At 51.9% G+C, this 17497-nt stretch overlaps 7 protein-coding genes across 7 annotated transcripts; 5 read left to right on the plus strand and 2 right to left on the minus strand.

Annotated features, from left to right (window-relative positions):
• Window positions 1–187: 187 nt before the first annotated feature.
• Window positions 188–1306, plus strand: TRV_08052 (LysM domain protein, putative; the record flags this gene model as incomplete). Its single annotated transcript, XM_003017886.1, has 3 exons — window positions 188–870; window positions 918–1090; window positions 1152–1306. Coding segments are annotated over 3 exons (1011 nt in total), but the record flags the coding sequence as incomplete, so codon positions are not given.
• Window positions 1307–2411: 1105 nt separating this feature from the next.
• TRV_08053 (uncharacterized protein) lies at window positions 2412–5233 on the plus strand (the record flags this gene model as incomplete). Its single annotated transcript, XM_003017887.1, has 2 exons — window positions 2412–4023; window positions 4080–5233. 2 exons carry the CDS (start codon window positions 2412–2414, stop codon window positions 5231–5233), a joined length of 2766 nt encoding a protein of 921 aa, XP_003017933.1.
• An 882-nt stretch (window positions 5234–6115) lies between these two features.
• TRV_08054 (uncharacterized protein) lies at window positions 6116–6843 on the plus strand (the record flags this gene model as incomplete). Its single annotated transcript, XM_003017888.1, has 3 exons — window positions 6116–6119; window positions 6292–6457; window positions 6546–6843. 3 exons carry the CDS (start codon window positions 6116–6118, stop codon window positions 6841–6843), a joined length of 468 nt encoding a protein of 155 aa, XP_003017934.1.
• Window positions 6844–7528: 685 nt separating this feature from the next.
• On the minus strand, window positions 7529–9234 carry TRV_08055 (carboxypeptidase S1, putative; the record flags this gene model as incomplete). Its single annotated transcript, XM_003017889.1, has 2 exons — window positions 7529–8694; window positions 8769–9234. The coding sequence occupies 2 exons, from the start codon at window positions 9232–9234 to the stop codon at window positions 7529–7531; spliced, it is 1632 nt and encodes a 543-aa protein (XP_003017935.1).
• A 1179-nt stretch (window positions 9235–10413) lies between these two features.
• Window positions 10414–11577, plus strand: TRV_08056 (uncharacterized protein; the record flags this gene model as incomplete). The annotated part of the gene is made up of 2 exons (XM_003017890.1): window positions 10414–10483; window positions 10556–11577. 2 exons carry the CDS (start codon window positions 10414–10416, stop codon window positions 11575–11577), a joined length of 1092 nt encoding a protein of 363 aa, XP_003017936.1.
• Window positions 11578–11843: 266 nt separating this feature from the next.
• Window positions 11844–12755, minus strand: TRV_08057 (uncharacterized protein; the record flags this gene model as incomplete). Its single annotated transcript, XM_003017891.1, has 1 exon — window positions 11844–12755. One exon carries the CDS (start codon window positions 12753–12755, stop codon window positions 11844–11846), a length of 912 nt encoding a protein of 303 aa, XP_003017937.1.
• Window positions 12756–14245: 1490 nt separating this feature from the next.
• Window positions 14246–16340, plus strand: TRV_08058 (uncharacterized protein; the record flags this gene model as incomplete). Its single annotated transcript, XM_003017892.1, has 2 exons — window positions 14246–14756; window positions 14914–16340. The coding sequence occupies 2 exons, from the start codon at window positions 14246–14248 to the stop codon at window positions 16338–16340; spliced, it is 1938 nt and encodes a 645-aa protein (XP_003017938.1).
• Window positions 16341–17497: the final 1157 nt, after the last annotated feature.

The following is a 17497-nucleotide window of genomic DNA, read 5'->3' on the forward strand; positions in this document are numbered from 1 at the left end:
CGAAAGTCCACAAGGGCTGGCATTACCGGATAAACGTCGTGGATGCCTCAGGGAAGGTTACGTGCGATGCCTTCCTAGACACCATCAACGTTGCCAAGAGGCAGTTCATCTTCTGGGTACGATCCCCATCTCATTGACTTGATATTTAGGAACTGTGCCCCATACTAACTATATACCCGCCGTGTAGAACCCCCAGCTCAACAGTGACTGCTCAAACATCCAGAGCAAGACCTCTTACTGTGCTTTCCTGCCTTCTCATGTCAGTAAGCAGACTCGCGGGCAGATGGACCCTCCTCCGAAAACAAAACCGCTTCCACCAGGTTTGTTTAACGACTGGGGCAACAACCATGCTCAGAAGCGCAATGACCCTCCTCCGAAAACAAAACCACTTCCACCAGGTTTGTTTAACGACTGGGGCAACAATGGTGCTCAGAAGCGGGATGGTCTGTCTCCTACAGGGGGATTGGGGGACTTTCATGGACCAAAAGAAGCTCCTCCACCAGGCTGGGGACACAAGGGCGTGGTTGAGGGTAACCATGGAAAGACAATGAGCACGAGATCACCAATAATGGGAACTGGCCTGCCCGAACAACAATCTGAGCCGGCCTTCATGCCACCACATATCCCTAACCTCCCCAATGGAATGGAGAATAAGATGGTTGTTCATCCTACAACCCTGACCAAGAAACTGAGGCCGACGGGCAGCTACCTCAAGCGTGATGCTAATGCCCCTGCCCCTACACCGGGCTCTGTTGGTGCTGCCATTGTAGGATGCAAACAATACCATACCGTCAAAGCCAAAGATACATGCTTCAATGTCGCTCAGCAGTACCCTGGCCTTCTTTTCAGCGAGTTTCTCAGACTGAACCCGTAAGTGAGCCCTTTTTGCATCTCGATAGGTTTAAATGACTTATCAGTCCGCTCAGCAACCTTGATACCGTCTGTCCAAACCTCCAGGCCAATACACGAGTCTGCGTGAAGGGTGACACAAAAACCAACTTGGTACCCACTCCCTCTGCCGTCGTAGGTGTCCATGCCCGCGATGTTCAGGGCTGGCCGTCTCCCACAAAGCCCGGAACAAACCCAGGCTGTAAGTCAAATTCTTCTCTATCTTCAGAGTCCAACTCAACCAGGATGCTAATTCTATGCAGGCAAGTCGTTTGAATTGGTCAAGAAGGGAGATTCATGTGAGGGTGTTGCCCGCAAGCACCATATCTCCGTCGCCCAGCTCAAGGAGTGGAATCCAGCTGTTGGGCCTACCTGCGAGAAGCTTGAAATCGGATACTATGCCTGCGTCCGTGTCTGATCGGCCATCCTGGCCATCTCGTAGCTGAGCTTTCAAGGCCTCCAGTCCTTCTGCTATCCATAAATTTTTATTTTCTTTTTCATTTAGTTATGGTTCTTTTCTTCTCCCAACTCTTGAGACATTGTGTCCGTCTCTGGCACTCTTCATTTTTAGATTTAGAAATTATCATCTGCCCCTTGGCTAGGGCTTTTATTCCATGGGTATCATCTTCTGCCAGTTCTATTCAAGTGTCTGTCGTTCTAAGCCTGGCTTGCTGGGTATCTTTGCACCAAATCTGATAGTGAAGTGACTTTTGCCTTTTTCGGGACCTCAACCTCAACCTCAACTTCAACTTCTCTCCCCTCTGGTTGACGGTCAACTCCATGCATCTTCACCCTCACATCCAGGCTGCAGTCTGCCGCCTGCTGCCTGCGGCCTGCTTGGTTCCTCAGGCTTCGTGTTTACCCGTCTGCCTGCTACGAAGGACTGCGCTGACGCGCCAGAGTTATCCCGCCTAGGCTGAATACGATGGACGACTCCATCGCCTGCACCAACCCAACCAGCCAGCGCCAGGCAGATTGTCACCGGCTGGGTCGCTCGTTAAACTAGCTGAAGCTGCCCGGAGGGTCCGAGAAGACTCGAATTAATAGTTATCTGGCCTTTGATGCGGCGCTGGCTGTCCTGATCGCCGCCTGCATTTGTGCGCGTCCTCGACTGCGCCCCTGAGTTAGTTATATTTAGACACCCCTATATTACTCCCCCCAGTCAGCTCATAGGTCAACTAACCAGTTGGTTGGTTAGCTAGTTAAACTGACCAGCTAGGCCGGCTAAACACCGACCAACAGCGGCTTTTCCTTTGAGCGTACAGACACTCACATCTCGTGGACTGGGCCACAGTTAACTCTCCTCCCCCACCAGCCGCCCGTTTTCTGACTCCGGCCATCCCTGCCTCAGGACCACTGTTCACCAGGCCGGACAAGCAGCAGACAGACGGAGAGAGAGGATAACTACCAGACCGAAAGGAAAAGACGGCTGCATTTCAGATAGTTGACACTTATCTCTTTTATCCCTCTTTCTCTTCTGCCCTGCTTGCCGCAACTGAAACGCCCCGGGAAAGCCAACACTCATGCAATTCTTCCATAAAAACAAATCGCAGCCGACACTCTTGAATTCCGTGGAGTCGGCTCCGCACAACACCAACGACCACAGCAGCGTCAACAGTCAGAACCACCACCCTCATCATAACAGAGAAGGCAGCCAGCAGCATCAGTATCAGCAACAACAGCAGCATCAACCACCGCAGCAGCAGCAACAGCTATATCAACAGCACCAGCAGCACCAGCAACAACACCCAGCGAACCCCCACCCGCAGCATACTTTCCAACCAGCCACCGGTTCCCACGAGCTGCCCAGTGGCACGTATCAACTTGGCCAGCACAGCAACGCCGCCAGCTATACCCATCCTGCTCATGCGGGAAGTCGTTCTGAGAACTTCTCTCTCCCGCTCCAGGTTTCATCCGGCTCTGCAGCGGCGCCCCATCCTTCAGCAGCGGCAGCGGCAGCAGGTGGCAGGCCGACCTTGAACCTCGTCCCCTCAGCGAGCCATCAGCCTGATCACAGCATCGACGCCCTCTCTGCCGCACCATCACTGCCTTCCGCTCCTCACAGCACTGAAGCTTCCCCGCTTACAGAAACACAGCCGCGCAAATCCCGCCGAAGCTTCTTTAGCCTACACTCAAAGGATAAGGATAAGGATAAGAGCTCCTCCCAGAACCCCGCCAAGCCTGGTCGAAACGTCTCTGTTAGGAAGAAAATTAGTAACCCAATCCCTCACCCAAAGCCGTACCAAGTCGGCCCGCTCCCGCCTTCCGATCCAGCTCTGGACCCAGAGGAGATTGATATTACGGAGAAGAAGCTCCCACAGCTCCCTAACAACTCGTCTCAACCCAGCCTGCCTCCATCCATCTACCCCGCCAGAGGTGCCAGTCGGTCGTCGTCTCACCTCGACATCCAGCCATTTGAGCCTCCCCAGATCCAGCGTGTCAGCACTGAGCCTCTGGGCCAGCACGAGGAATACTACAAGGGTCGGCCGCAGCAATACAATCAGTACCAGGTAGTCGGAGCTTCTCCCCACCAGCAGCAACAGCTACAGCAGAACCCCCAATTCCAAATAGACCAGCCTCAGGCGCAGCCCGCTGTGACATCAACGGCAACACATAGACCAAACCAGTCCTCAGACCAGGTATCAATCCCCCCAAGATATTCGCCAAAACCAGACCCATATCACCCCCCGAGGCCACCATCCCAACAGTCTCTTGGTCCCCCTTCCCCTCTTCACCCGTACTACCAATCGCCGGATTCTAACTATCAAAAACCTCACTATCGACAGTCACTCCAACCCGTTGCTGGCCCTATACTTTCACAAAGCGGAATGGCCCTGGAACGACCAACGGGTCTCAGACAGCCCATTGATACCTCTCAGCAGCAGCAGCAGCAGCAACCACAACAGCAGCAACAACAGCCGCCGTCACAGCAGCAGCAGCAGCAGCAGCAGGCTTCAGGACAGCAACAACAGTTCCCTCCAAGCATGCCACAGGGGCAAAGTTTCAAGGGAAATTCTTCACAGTCAGCAACTCCCGGTGATCGTGAACAAGAGACTCCCCCACCCCCTGGAAAGGCAAAGGACGACGCATCTGAACTTGATGTAAACGGTTGGATCCAGAAATATGAGGAGCTACGTATGTGCCTGTACTTTCGCCCTGGACAACTGTGCAAACTAACCCCTATTATACAGAGCTTAAATATAATCGTGTCAAAAGGTACTACTTCGACAAGGAAGCTCAAGTACAACAACTGCAAAACACTGTTGCCCACCAGCGCATGTCCGCTTCCAGGACTGTGTTAGATGACAACGAATATGCTACTCGCCTGGGCCGTCTGGACGGTGCCATAAACAACCTCTCCTTCAACATTCGCAAGGACTGGAAAAATATACCCCCTTGGCTTCAGGGTGTCGTTAACGAGGATGCTCACACTGTGGGAACGAAGGAGATGACGGCCGTTGGCCGAGCTTGTCTCACACGCTGGATCGTAGACGAACTATTCGACCGTTATTTCCATCCAGGCCTGGAGCCTAATCTTAGCCGTCAACTGAAGCAGATTGAACGAAACGTTCGGCGAATGGGAAAGTTTGTTACCGAGGAAGAGCAAGAGAACCATTTATCCAAGGTGTCTACCTGGCGCCGCACCACTCTTGATGGACTCGGTGATATCTTTCAGAGCAAACTTGCTGACGAGCACCGAACCCTTTTGACTCGAAATCTCGTTGAGAAGCTCACAGCTAGCTTAGAGATGAATTTGAAGACACCTCCTCCTCCTGGGCTAGAGAATGGCGTGGCGATGATTGTTGAGCTCGCCGTTGGAATCAGCGCAAATATACCCCTAGAATCAAGAGACATCTTCATTGAGTATTTCCTCCCTGGCGCTACAATCACAGACTCTCATATGAAAATCGAGACTAGCCTACCACCCCTTTCCAACCCCGGAATAGAGCCACGACTGGGCTCGGAACCATCCTCCGCTGCAACTGATAGGGTAGACCAGTCATCTATCAAGGGAATCGAGGCAGCGATCTCCTCTTCCGAGGCGACAGCCGGAGATGAAAAAGACTCAAACTTCCCGACCCAACCTCAGCCAGCTAGCCAGGGCCGCAAGAAGTCAGTCTTTGGCTCGCTGATAAGCAAAAAGCCACATTCTGGACCTGGGAACTCCACGGACTCCATGCGGCCGCCATCCGGCCATTTCCGAGAACGTGAAGAAGCTGTCGAAGCTGCTCGCGAAAAGGAGAATGAAAACCGTATCCGTTTTGCCGCCTTTGTCGCTGTAGAAGTTCGAGGCAAGGGGGCTGGCAATGTCATTGTCAAGGCCCCAGTCTACCCATTCTCATGATTCATGACTCTCCTCGTTTCTTGTGGGCTGCCTGACCGAAGCCGTTCTCTAATCCTGCCCACTCAAACACGTCGTTTTATACCAATTTTACGTTGTTCTGATGCGTTATACTTGATTGACCACACTCAAAAAAAAGATATGATTTTGTTCACTTCGTTTGACTTCCCCCTTTGACTTGGATATGGTTTGCTAAAGCAGGCAGTATATGTATATACATCCGTGCTCTTTTCTCTTCTTGATCTTTGGAAGCGGATACCTTCTCCTTTCACAGCGGACTTGGGGGATAATTTATGGACTGCCTTTTTCTTCCCCTCTACCACACTGTTCTTTCTCCTTGAGCCCCATGTTAGACTGACTTGATACTACGATGGACTCGATAGGTCTAATGCTGTTCTGGCACGGCATATATTTACATTATGATAGATAGCTATATACGTACTTCACTCCTTTACCTTGACGTACTGCAACCACTTTTGGCTGTTACAGTAATATTAAGCAGTACATCTCAGGACTAGACTAAACTATAGTTCAATGCCTGTCCACGATAAAACCTTTACTACGATACCGGAAGATCGTGGTCTACTCGTCTTAACTGCATGTACAATACTCGCTATACTCGCTGCCCTCGCTGCTTCTTTCGCCCTGAACATTCTGACCAATCAGAAAAGACATATCATGTGACACTTACATAATCACCAAGCGAACGACTTTCCCACGCAAAATCCCAAAGCGGCCTAGCGCGCTTTCGAATCCCACACAAAAAAAAAGACATCACGAGAAACTTCGACTTTCTCCTTTGCGACTTCGACGCAGCGACATTTCTGTTCCATCTCAACCCCAAACCGCCAGACGGCTGATTCGATATTTCATATATCGCCCAGCATGTGTACGTTGACACCCCTTATCTACCCTCTCTGTCCTTCTCTGGTTTCACCGGGGGCCTAGCAGTCGCAGCAGCTGGCCCGGAGTTGGCGGTTGGAGGAAGCGGGTTTGATGAAAATTGATAACATATAATGGCCGTGATGAATGCTGACGGGATGGCGATGATGGTGATATAGCGCTCGTATCCGGCGAAAAGTCGAACTTCCAGTTCATCCTCCGTCTTCTCAACACCAATGTTGACGGAAAGCAAAAGATCATGTACGCCTTGACCAAGATCAAGGGTGTTGGTCGCAGATACTCCAATTTGGTCTGCAAGAAGGCCGACGTCGACCTCCACAAGCGGTACGGCTTCCTCTCCTTCACTCCCCCTGGGTTATTGTTCAGCTTGGATTGAAATGAATATGTATACTTATCTATGCATTTGCTGCAGTGCTGGTGAAATCTCCTCTGAAGAGCTCGAGCGAATTGTCACCATCATCCAGAACCCTACCCAGTACAAGATCCCCACCTGGTTCCTCAACAGACAGCGTGACATCACCGATGGCAAGGACACCCAAGTTCTTGCTAACCAGATGGACAGCAAGCTCCGTGAAGATTTGGAGCGACTGAAGAAGATCCGTGCCCACAGAGGTCTTCGTCACTACTGGGGTCTCCGTGTCAGAGGACAGCACACCAAGACCACCGGCCGACGAGGACGAACCGTCGGTGTCAGCAAGAAGAAGGGTTAAACGTACTGTCTCGGGACTTCCTTTATGTCGGCAGGCGTACTGCATGGTCGGGAGGTCAGGAGGAGGGGAGGAAGGGATGCCATATTCTGCATTTTTTTGTCTTTCTTCTTCTCGCCGATTCATTTTTTTATGAAGTACGTGCGCGGCCGAGCGGGTGGTGTGAGTTATGGGATGAGAAATGTAACGATGAATATCATTCTCGCTCATGAACGGCGGAGAACTAGTTTTCTCTGCTTTGAAGGGAAACGGTCGCTTCTTCAATCTATCTCCTCACCTTGGGCCAATTTCCTCCCCTCCTTTACTGCCCATGGCTGGCGTTAGTCTGATGTATGAAACTACAAAAAATATGAGCGATAATACATGGGATTATCCCGTTTCTTAAAAAGAAAACTCGACTCTTTTACTGGTTTTGTAATCGTCTACGATGGGGGGGATTTTATGGTTATGTGTAGATGTCTAGCAAAGACGCTGGCATTCTGTAGAGCTCTATTGTCGGCTATACAAAGCCTGGGGATGTGTTAAAACAATTCCGAGAAAAATCACAAACCGATCACACGATACTGTATCAGTAACAGTAGGCAAAACAAGTACAAAAGACATTCAAACTATGGCAAATCCGAAACTCCGGTAAGTACGGGTGTGTGTGTGTGTGTGTGCATGCATCCAAATAACAGGCAGACGTCGTCTAGTGCCATTCGCCTCCGAGCCAACGGTTGAAGAACTCCAAACTGGCTTCGGGCTGGTTAAGTGGCACCATGTGGCCGGCGCCAAAGATACGCATGAAAGTGAAGTTGCCGCTGGACTTGACCTGGCCGATCTTCTTGCCCTTGTCCTTGTTGTTCACGATCTTGAGATCTTCCAGCTTGGCTTCAGCAAACTTCTTGTGGCCGGGCCATTCAAGAGCGTCGGTCCAGGCCAGGTTGCCGAGCCAGTTGCAGATGAAGTCGGCATCACCGGCGTAGATGAGGACTGGGATCTTCTCGAGCACGCTGGGGACGAGACGGTGGTATGGCTTCATCCAGTCACCGTGGAAGAGGAAGTCACGGTTAATGCCGCTGTTGCAGCTCTCGTAGGACTGGACCTCGACACCAAGGGCCTGCATGACAGACTCTTGGTTGAGCCACTTGGTGATGGCGTTAAGCTGGGGGTAGCAGAGAGATGCCATGTCCTCACACTTGGTGCGGACGTCATAGGGGTTCATGCCGGTCTGCTGGTAAGGAGCGAGGATGGCGCTGTTGCAGTACATGGCAGCGGGGACACACACCCAAGCGGACTCGGAGCTGTAGCAGGTCTCGATCAGGGAAAGACAACGCTCAAGCGAGTTGTCCATGGAGCGGCAAGTGCCTTGGTCCAAAACAGCAGGGTAGCCGCCCTCGCCGCAGGCCATAGGCCGGTACTGAGGGTACTGGGTCAAGGGGTCAGTCAATCCGTTGCCGATGAGGGCGGACTTGAGGTTGATGTTGGTGTTCTTGTGGGACAGAATCTCGGCAGCAAAGACTGGGATGTAGTGTCCGGCATAGGATTCACCGGAGATGTGGAAGTCCTGGGAGGCATATTCGGGGAACTGCTTGAAGAACAGGGTCAAGAGGGCGTAGACGTCCTTTCCGGCAGCAACGGTGTCGGAAACAGACGAACCACTGTAGGAGAAGCCAACGTTGACTGGCTGGTCCAGGAAGATGACGGAAGCGTTGGAGTTCCAAGAGTAAGGGTTGCTGACGACCTTGAGGTTCTTGTCGATGGTGGCCGGGCCCAGCTCGAGGAACAGGCCGGTCAAGGAAGAGCAGCCTGGGCCGCCGTTGAGCCAGAGCACGACGGGATCGTTCTTGGGGTCGTTGCGAGACTCAAAGAACCCTAGTATCGTAACTCGTCAGCAACCTGATTCATATGTAAACAGGGAAAAAAGCAAAGACATCCAAGGTACTCACAGTAGAACAAGTGCTTGTCAGCATCGTTGTCGTCGAGGTAGCCGCTGTACTGCTTGACGCCGGGGTCGACACCCAGCTTAGAAGGGTCGACAGCCTTGACTCGGAGGTCGTAGTTATGGAGCTTGCCGTCGATTTCGCGGCGCTTCTCGCCATCGGCTCCCTGGACCCAGACGCTCTCGATGTCCGCTCCCCGGACGACATGGTCCCATTCTGAGTCAGGCCGGCGGGTGTGCTTCTTGGGCAGCGAGATCAGAGGGAGGTAGTCCTTGAAGTTGGTCTTCATCTCGGACCAGAAGTGGGAGATGCCATCCTCCAGGCTGGACTGGAACTTCTGGAGGGTCTCGTCGAAGATGGAGGCGTCTCGCTGGGGAGCCTGGCCATGGCCGTCTTCTGCCTGGAGGACATGCTGCTCCTGGGCGGCCGCGAGGGCAGCGGTGGCCAGAAGGCCGGTGGTAAGAAACTTCATGGTGGTTGTTCTGCTACTTGATGTGAGGTTGGTTGGTGGTAGCAGAGAGTGAAACGGGAGGAAGAAGAAGAAGAGGAAGAAGGACGAGGGCGCGGACGAGGGAGCCCGGCAAGGTCGAAGAGAAAGGCTGGGGAAAGGTAGTTCCTAGCGCCGGATGACGTTGGCGATCGATGCCGGGCGGTGGAGTTTTGGCTGTGGCGGCGCCCGATGACTCGTAACTTGGACGGAGAAGCTCTTCGCTGGCCTGCAGGCGGTGATTCCCCAGTCCAGAGAGATGTCGATAATCTTCACTTGAGTGTCCTCCGTGCTCCGTACTCCGTGCTCTTCTTGTATGTTCTTCGATGGTCGTTTTTTTTTTGAAGGTGAAAAAAGTGAAGAAGAAAAAGAGGAAGAAGAAGCAAGTGTCACGTGGACAGTGTTATCTAATCAGAAATATCTGAGTTATAGTCATGTCATGTGATTTATGCCTCGGCCCGCTCCTGCAGGGGATCCGCCTTGGGGCTTCCAGGGCTTCCACCCAGTCTATATGGAGTCTTTTGAGCAGCGACAAGCAGCAGTCTGGGACGCAGAAGAATAGTTGTCTGTCTCCGGAGTATCCCTACAATGGTCGCCTTGGGCTAGGTTCTGCAGCTGAAAGGCTAGGATGGATGCAAGAAGCCGGCTAAGGCAATGTTGTGGTTGTTTTTACGGGGATACGGATGTTGTGTTGCTATTGATGTCGATGTAGAGTTCTCAAGTCCAAGTTTTTCGACGATTGACAGCCACATGAGCCTTCATCGCAGCATCGATGCAGCTGGGTCTCCCTCTATCTACGGAGTAGTTAATCGATGGATGCATGGCTGCCCCTGGACGGAGAAGTTGCTCTTGTTGCTTTCTCTTTGTCGCTTCTCTTGTTGTGATTCGTCGGTTGGCTCATGCTGAGTCATCGACGAGTAATAATACACGTGACTGCTTATCGTCAGCACACGTGACTCATCTTATTGCAACTTCCTTCTTTTTTGCTGCAAAAAGTTGAAGTCGAAGTCGGAAGTCGATATTATATTATTTATATTTATATTGTTGTTTCTATTTCACGGCGTTGAGCTGCTCTTCTGATACAAAGGAAATTATAAAAGGAAAGAAAGATATTTCAATAGATTTAATATATAAACTGAGACTCGTCAGAGCAATACCGCCAAAATGCCGATGATAATGCAACCGTCGAACCAGATAAAATTCACAAATGTGTCGATCGTGCGGTTAAAGAAAGGTGGGCAGTGAGCAGGAAAGACAGAGAGAGAGAGATGATGATGATGATGATGATAGCTAACTTGGGTTTTAGGAAAGAAGAGATACGAACTGGCCTGCTATAAGAATAAGCTGCTAGAGTACCGATCTGGAGCTGAGACAGACCTGGACAATGTTCTTCAGATCCCCACTGTTTTCCTCTCCGTATCCCGAGGCCACACTGCGCCCACAGCAGAGCTAGCCAAGTCGTTTGGCAAGGATTACAAGATAGAAGATGTCATCCAGGAGATCCTGCGCAAGGGTGAGGTACAAGTGGGCGAGAAGGAGAGACGGGATATCCTCGATCGGGTCGAGAAGGAGGTGTTGGAGATAGTGTCTGCCAGGCTGGTCGACCCTGTGTCGAAACGCGTCTACACCACAGGGATGATTGGTAAAGCGCTGGACCAGTTGAGTGCTGCCAGCGGACAGCAGCAGCAGCAGCAGCAACAACACCAAAACCAACAACAACACCAACATGAAACCGCAGAGGCAGAAGGAGACGAAGAGATAGCGAAGAAGACAGCAGATCTGACGCTCACCCCGCGAAAACCGCTGTGGACGGGCGTCACAACTTCAAAGTCAGCGAAGATCCAAGCCCTGGACGCAATGAAGGCCCTGATCGCTTGGCAGCCTATACCCGTCATGCGAGCCAGGATGCGTCTCCGTATTACATGCCCTACTTCTATACTGAAACAGCCCGTCCGGACAACGCCATCCTCGACTGGTGCATCCGGCAACGCAAGCAGCGCGCCCTCATCGTCCAAAAAGGAGAAAGGCAAGGGGAAAAAGGGTAAGAAGGCCGCCGCTGACGACGACGACGAAGAGGACGACCAGAGTAAAGCTTCTGCGTCTCCCTCTACCCCGGCTCCAGCTGCGGCTGCGGGGACCGTCAAGGACCGGATCCTCAGCTACCTGGAACAGATCGAGTCGCAGGAGGTGATAGGCGGCGACGAATGGGAGGTCCTGGGCTTTGCGGAGCCGGGGGCCTTCAAGGGGCTGGGTGAGTTCATCGGCGGAGAGACCAAGGGCAAAGGCCGAGTCGAAGTGATGGACATGGCCGTAACTCACGAGGAGTAGATGTGTCATTTTTGCCATCTATACGACTAACGAAGGAATGTTTATTATCTATATGCGACTGATAGGAATAAAATAAAATAATAAAAATGGGAATATATATCTATCATGATCTGCTCTATTGTAACTCCATGCTAACCGGTGTAGATGTCCTGTTACCCCCCCAGCGCCGTGGTCTATATAGATGCCCGTACTCCCAATGGTTCTTGTAAGATAAAAAAAAACAATAACAACTAAAACAGGCCGTCCGTAGGTCGTAAACTCGTGTATCAAAGGGAATTCAATGCGTGGTGCAGGTCCGCTGCCGTAAACGCCGTCGTCCGCTTCAGTCTCGTCACTGACGGGCGCTGCTGCTTCTGGAGATGCTGCAGGTGCTCGTCCTCCGTATGCGACGTGAGAAGCGTAGACGAGCTGACATTTGCGCCTTCGTCAGAGCTCGCCGTCGACGTGGTGTTCGAGTCCTCCTCGTCTTGCAAGGAGTCGCGGTTGGTGTTGCGGATGTTGATATCGTCGTCGACTTGAGCCTCAACCTCAACCTCAACCTCAACCTCGACATCACCTTCGACTTCGCCTGCACCTTCGCCTGTGCCAACTCCATCCTCGACATCGCCGGGACGTCTCACTATAACCGTTTCGCTGATGCTTGTGACGCTGTCTCGCCTCGATGGCAGGTTGGTCGCCAGCGGACAGACAGACGAGTCGATGGACCGCTGTCTGTAGCCCTCTGTCGCCTGCACGATCGAGTACGCCTCCAGCACTGCCAGGTGCCTCTTGTCGACCGGCCCGCGGTACTTTGGCCGCGGAATCTCGTGTGGCTTGTACAGCTCGATCTTGGGCCAGGGTTCCTCGATTTTGCTTTTCCGATTCGATGTCCGTGGGGACAGCGTCTTGATGATGCTTGCGCGGAATGACTTCTTCGTTGTTGGAGAGGTCGGCGGATGCATCTGGTCCTGATTGTGATGCTGTTGTTGTTGTTGCTGGTGCTGATGCTGATCTTGATGCTGGTGCCGGTGCCGGTGCCGGTGCCGGTGCTGCAGTTTATTCTGTGATGGGCCGGCAATGGTGTACTCCTTTGCTTGTTCGAGGCGTTCAGCCAGCCGGGACGATGAAGGATGGCTAGATAGACCAGGACGAGAGCTGAAGATGGCTCTCTTCACTCTCTCCCGAAGCCCCAGTCCCATGCTGTCGAGAGAAACACAGCCAGAGCCCTAGATCGAGATGTATTCAAGAACGACCGAGATGTCATGCAATTAAAACGACGAACGGCCAACACCCAAAACGCGACAAAAGGAATGGAAAATGCACAGTAAAAGAAGGGAAATTGGAGAGAAATATCTCAGGATGGCCTGCCTCCCATTCCTCTCCAGGCAGAGAAACCAAATCGCTCAGGGCCGTGTGAGCACTGCGAAACAACTACAACAGGCGGGATCCTGACAAACGAAACACAGGGGCCGCTCTCAGCTGCTCAATTAATTAACACCAAATGAAGAACCTGACGCAGAATCAGGAGAGGAGTGCAAAAAAATGAGAGAGGACAAAAAGAAGAAGAAGCAGAAGACTGCCAGAGTTCTTTGAACTCGCTTCTTCCCCAGTATTTTAATATTAGGGCCGGGAATTATTATCCATCAAACCCATATTATTCGAGGGTTGAAACCTTTCTCCCTCACATTTTTTTCCTTCTAGGCCTTCCATCTGCTGGTTGAGATGGATCCTCAAGCCCGCCACCGGCCAAGGGGGAGACTCGCAGCTAAAAAGGCGAATGCTCAATGGCTGGCTGGGCTGGCGGTGACGGTGGACATGGTGGATGGCGCCCAACTCTCTCTGGCATGACATGTCCGGTGGTGCTTTTTCTTTCCTTTTTTTCTCTCCCATTCTCGTCTCTTCTCCTGCGGCATTTTGTCCGGTGGCGCTCCTCGCGAGATGGCTGGGAATTGAGCTACCCTTAGCTGGACTAAATTAACCAGCCTAGTCTACCTAGTCTACAGGGCTGTTCGGGCTATCGACGATGGATGCTGCTAGGGGGAGGCTGTAGGGCTATATAATAATCGGGAACAGGGCTAATAAAAGCTAACTAACTACACGGTGCTTCCGTTGCATCTGCATCGATTATTAACCAAACATATAAGATTGCCGACATCAGCCCACCACTTACGACAATATGGGCAGTTGGTCAGTTGACAGCGTTTCCGAGCGGTTCTTGCAGTCCCTCTATTGGCAGAGAGCAGAGCTGACGGATCCCAGCCGACCAAAGCTTCTGCAGCCAAAAATTGTGATGCTGCCGTGCAAAACGCAGGCCTGCCTTCCTCGGGCCTTACCGGCGACCCTTCGTGGCAGCAGTACATAATGGCCATGTCGGCCGTCCTGGTTGCTTTTTTTTCCCCTCCCCCGTTGGAGTATGGGGACGGCTTTTTGCATGCGTACATAGAAAGAGGGAATCCCTCTTTTTTGAAATGAATGTACTTCTTTGTGCCATGGTATCGTGTTGTCAAGCTTGTATAGATACCTTGCATGGGACGATACTACGCCAACTTTGAAGAGCCAGATTGGATTTTTATGACCTCATCTCTACCAGACCAGCTCCCGCCACATGAGCTACGCTGCGACCACGGCTTCGGCCCCCTTCCTGTTGTTTCTAGGCCTTTTGTTTGGTTACCGTTCAGCAAACAAAGGGATGAAAAGGTATATAGGCCTGGGGGTGGGCAGCAATTATACATACCATATACCCCCTAATTTATTGCAAATATCAGTTGGCTCCGTCACATCGCCAGGCCAGGTGTTGCTATCGGTAGTAAGTCAACCTCGTCGGCTAACCTATATACCTCCTGGCCCCCTCTTTCATCTTGCCTGTATTATTCAATCACCCCTCCCTCTTTTGCCTCCCTCCCAAATCGGAATCATCCATTTCACCCGGCATATCCGTCAAGCTGAAGGGAACCTGACTCGCCAGGTGCGGCTGCCAGCAGCAAACATGATGTCGGGACAGGGATCGCATTTTACGCAGGCGAACACCGGGAAGAAAAAGAAGAAGACTAAGGGGAAGCATCGCCTGGCGCCCGCAGCTTCTAAACCGGCTGCAATTGATGAGAGCAAGCCACAGGTGGCGTCCGCAATTGCAGATGCTCGTGCATCCAGTGACGAGAAGGAGTCTGTCGAGAAGCCTCGTCCATTATCATTCTCAAAAGGTTGATATGCGCCTCTCCGAGATCTAGTTTGTTCTGTTTGTGTGCGTTTTTAGTGTGGTTACACTTATGTGCCAATAATACTTACTGGATATAAAATAACCAGGTCATAATGGAGCTGCGGCAACGAGCAGCAATATCCATGCAAGGGGGCCTTCAGACCCAGTGAATGTCTCGGGCGCGAGCGCAAATCTCACCCAGGGAGCACATGGCCCTCCTTCTCCCACTTGGTCTGCGGAAGATTCCAAGCTTGGAGTTCACAATGACCATAATGCAGCCTCCAGAGCAGCCGCCAATGCAGCCTTATTTGGCAAGAGGACTTCATACGTGGAAGAAGCACAGTCACAGCGGCCGCTGTCAAGCACACGAGCCACAGAGACGCCCCGAAGAGATTCCTCAACACTCGGAGCCGCACATCGCACGGAAATGCCTATCATTGGCGCTTTTCCAGCCGATGGAGAGGCTGAAACCGCTGACAGGGGCCCAGATGCAAGTTCAGGCAACGAGGCTGTCGAGAAAGAGGAAGGGTATAATGCCGAAAACAAATGGGAGGACAACGTTGCTGACACTGTTGTTGAGGTGGACTCAGACTCAAAGCAACAGGTCGCTTCCGGAATCAAGGAGAAAAACGAGTGGGTCAAGGAAGAAACCGAGGAGGGCCCCGGGCACACGGCGCACATCACTCGAAGACACTCTGAGGTGACTGAGTATGTGCCTCCAACCGCAGCAGGAGGAGTTCCTGGGAAGCATATCGAGCGGATTATAGAGAATGATACTGTAGAGAAGGAGATCATTGAGAAACCTGTTGACACAGCGGCCTCAGAGGCACCAGCGCAAGAAAAGGTACCAGAGCCGGCAGCGCCGAAGCCTAGCTACGCTGCTGTGGCTGCAAAGGTGTCAGAGCAACCTCCTGCTCCCGTTGCCCCCGTTGTCCCTGAGGCTCCAGTTCAAACTCAAGCTTCCGCTGTTCCAGCTGAACCTGCAGCGTCAAAAGAAACAACTCCCGCTCCAGCCCCCGCTGCCGCTCCAGTTCCCGTTCCTGCCCCTATTCCGGTACCTTTAATGAAGCAGGAAGAGCACGATACAGCAGAGAAGGCAAACCAGACGGAGCTCGCTGGAGAAGAGGAGGCGCCTCCGGCAACCACTGCACACGAAGTGCCTACGGCCGAAGAGTTAGGAGTTGCGGCACCCGCAGTCCCAGCAAAGGCACCAGATAGGCTCATTACTACCGATCCCGTCATCCCAGGCAAAGTTCCGGCGTTGGCATCTTCGGACGAACAGGTGAAAGCGGCGGTAGAAAGCTCTAGCACCGTCAAACCCCCGGCCACCAAGGAGTCTGTTCAGAAACGTGACGAAGCCCAAATATCCCGCCTCACCAGTCAGCAGAGGCGTGAGGTTGAAAAGGAAGAAAAAGCCCGGGAGAAGCAAAAGGCCAAAGAACAAAAGGCCCGGGATAAGGAGTTTAGGAAAAGCCAGAAACACTTGAGAAAAGGGGCAAAGTCCGAACTACCGCCGGGCAATGGAGGAGCAAAGCGACTCCGTTTAAGGGATAGGATCATGAACCGCATAGCAAGGCTCTTAAGTTAATAAATAATATAAGAGTGATGATGCGGTTGTTATGTTCCTCCTGGCTCTGGTAGTTATGTCCGTCATGCCTTTCCCCTGTTGTTTCATGTTCTGCTCATGCAAATTCTTTCAGCCTGTATAATAAGTGGTCCACTGGTAGGATATGCGACTAGTTATGTTCTCCTAGTCTTGAATATAATATGCATGGTTTCATTTGTACTCAGTTTAGTACCTGGTATATTGGACTTTTTATATCTTAGCCTTGGAGTCTGGGACGAGATTGATGCTGGTGCCGAAATTTGGTACATCAGGTATACTTCACCTATGCTAACATGCTGCCTAATTATGAGCCAAGAGTGCAGGAGAGAGAGTTAATACGAGCGAGCTCGGAAGTGTAACTACGCAGCCGAACACAGAGCGGAGCTGATAATCGCCCACTGCCAGCGTTATTGAGGTTGTTAGTGCTGTTGGACTTAGGCATCTCGAGAGCGAGCATTATAGGCAGTTACCAGGACACGGCGTGTCAGGCAACATTGAGTATGTACTTAGAGCTTGGGTGTATCATCGCTGCCACCACATTTCATCGATGGAGTCTGGTTGTTAGTTCGGCCCTTCCATCGACGGTTCAGCTCAACCATGGTTTGCGCCTAGCTGACGTGGGAAAAGGTAGATCCATCAGGTCAGTATGTGGCACCCTCTCCTTCTTTCCCTCCCCTTCATTTTTACCCTGAAGACCGGGAATTATAAAGGAGCCAGATAAGCAACCCCCCTGGTTTCCCGCTCGTTGCACGGAGCAACATCTATTTCTCAGTATCTTACTTAGTTATCCCATGTACATAACTTGTTAATTAAGCACAGAGCAAGTGACTTCCCCACAACAAACAAGGTTTAGACAGGCGGACGGCAGCGGCAAACCGATGCCGTGGTAAAGGGGTAGTTAACGTGATGACCGATGGAGAGGAGGTCGACGATATAACAAAACTTGAACTGGTTGACTTAGTAGTATAGGCATGCCTCAGAGAAGCCGGGTCGGAAGACGCAGACTTGCGATTGACCGGGCTGGGCTGAACGGTGAATAATAACTATTTTCTTTGGCGTCAGCTCTGGAATCTGTGAAGCGGCTAAGTCACCGGCGAGGGAGGTGGTGAAATTAGCTGCCTCTTTTGGCAGCGAAGTCC

This window comes from Trichophyton verrucosum (genome assembly GCF_000151505.1).
Source record: "Trichophyton verrucosum HKI 0517 chromosome Unknown TV-F-b-01b06.M13f1, whole genome shotgun sequence".
In the NCBI taxonomy this organism is placed as follows: domain Eukaryota; kingdom Fungi; phylum Ascomycota; class Eurotiomycetes; order Onygenales; family Arthrodermataceae; genus Trichophyton; species Trichophyton verrucosum.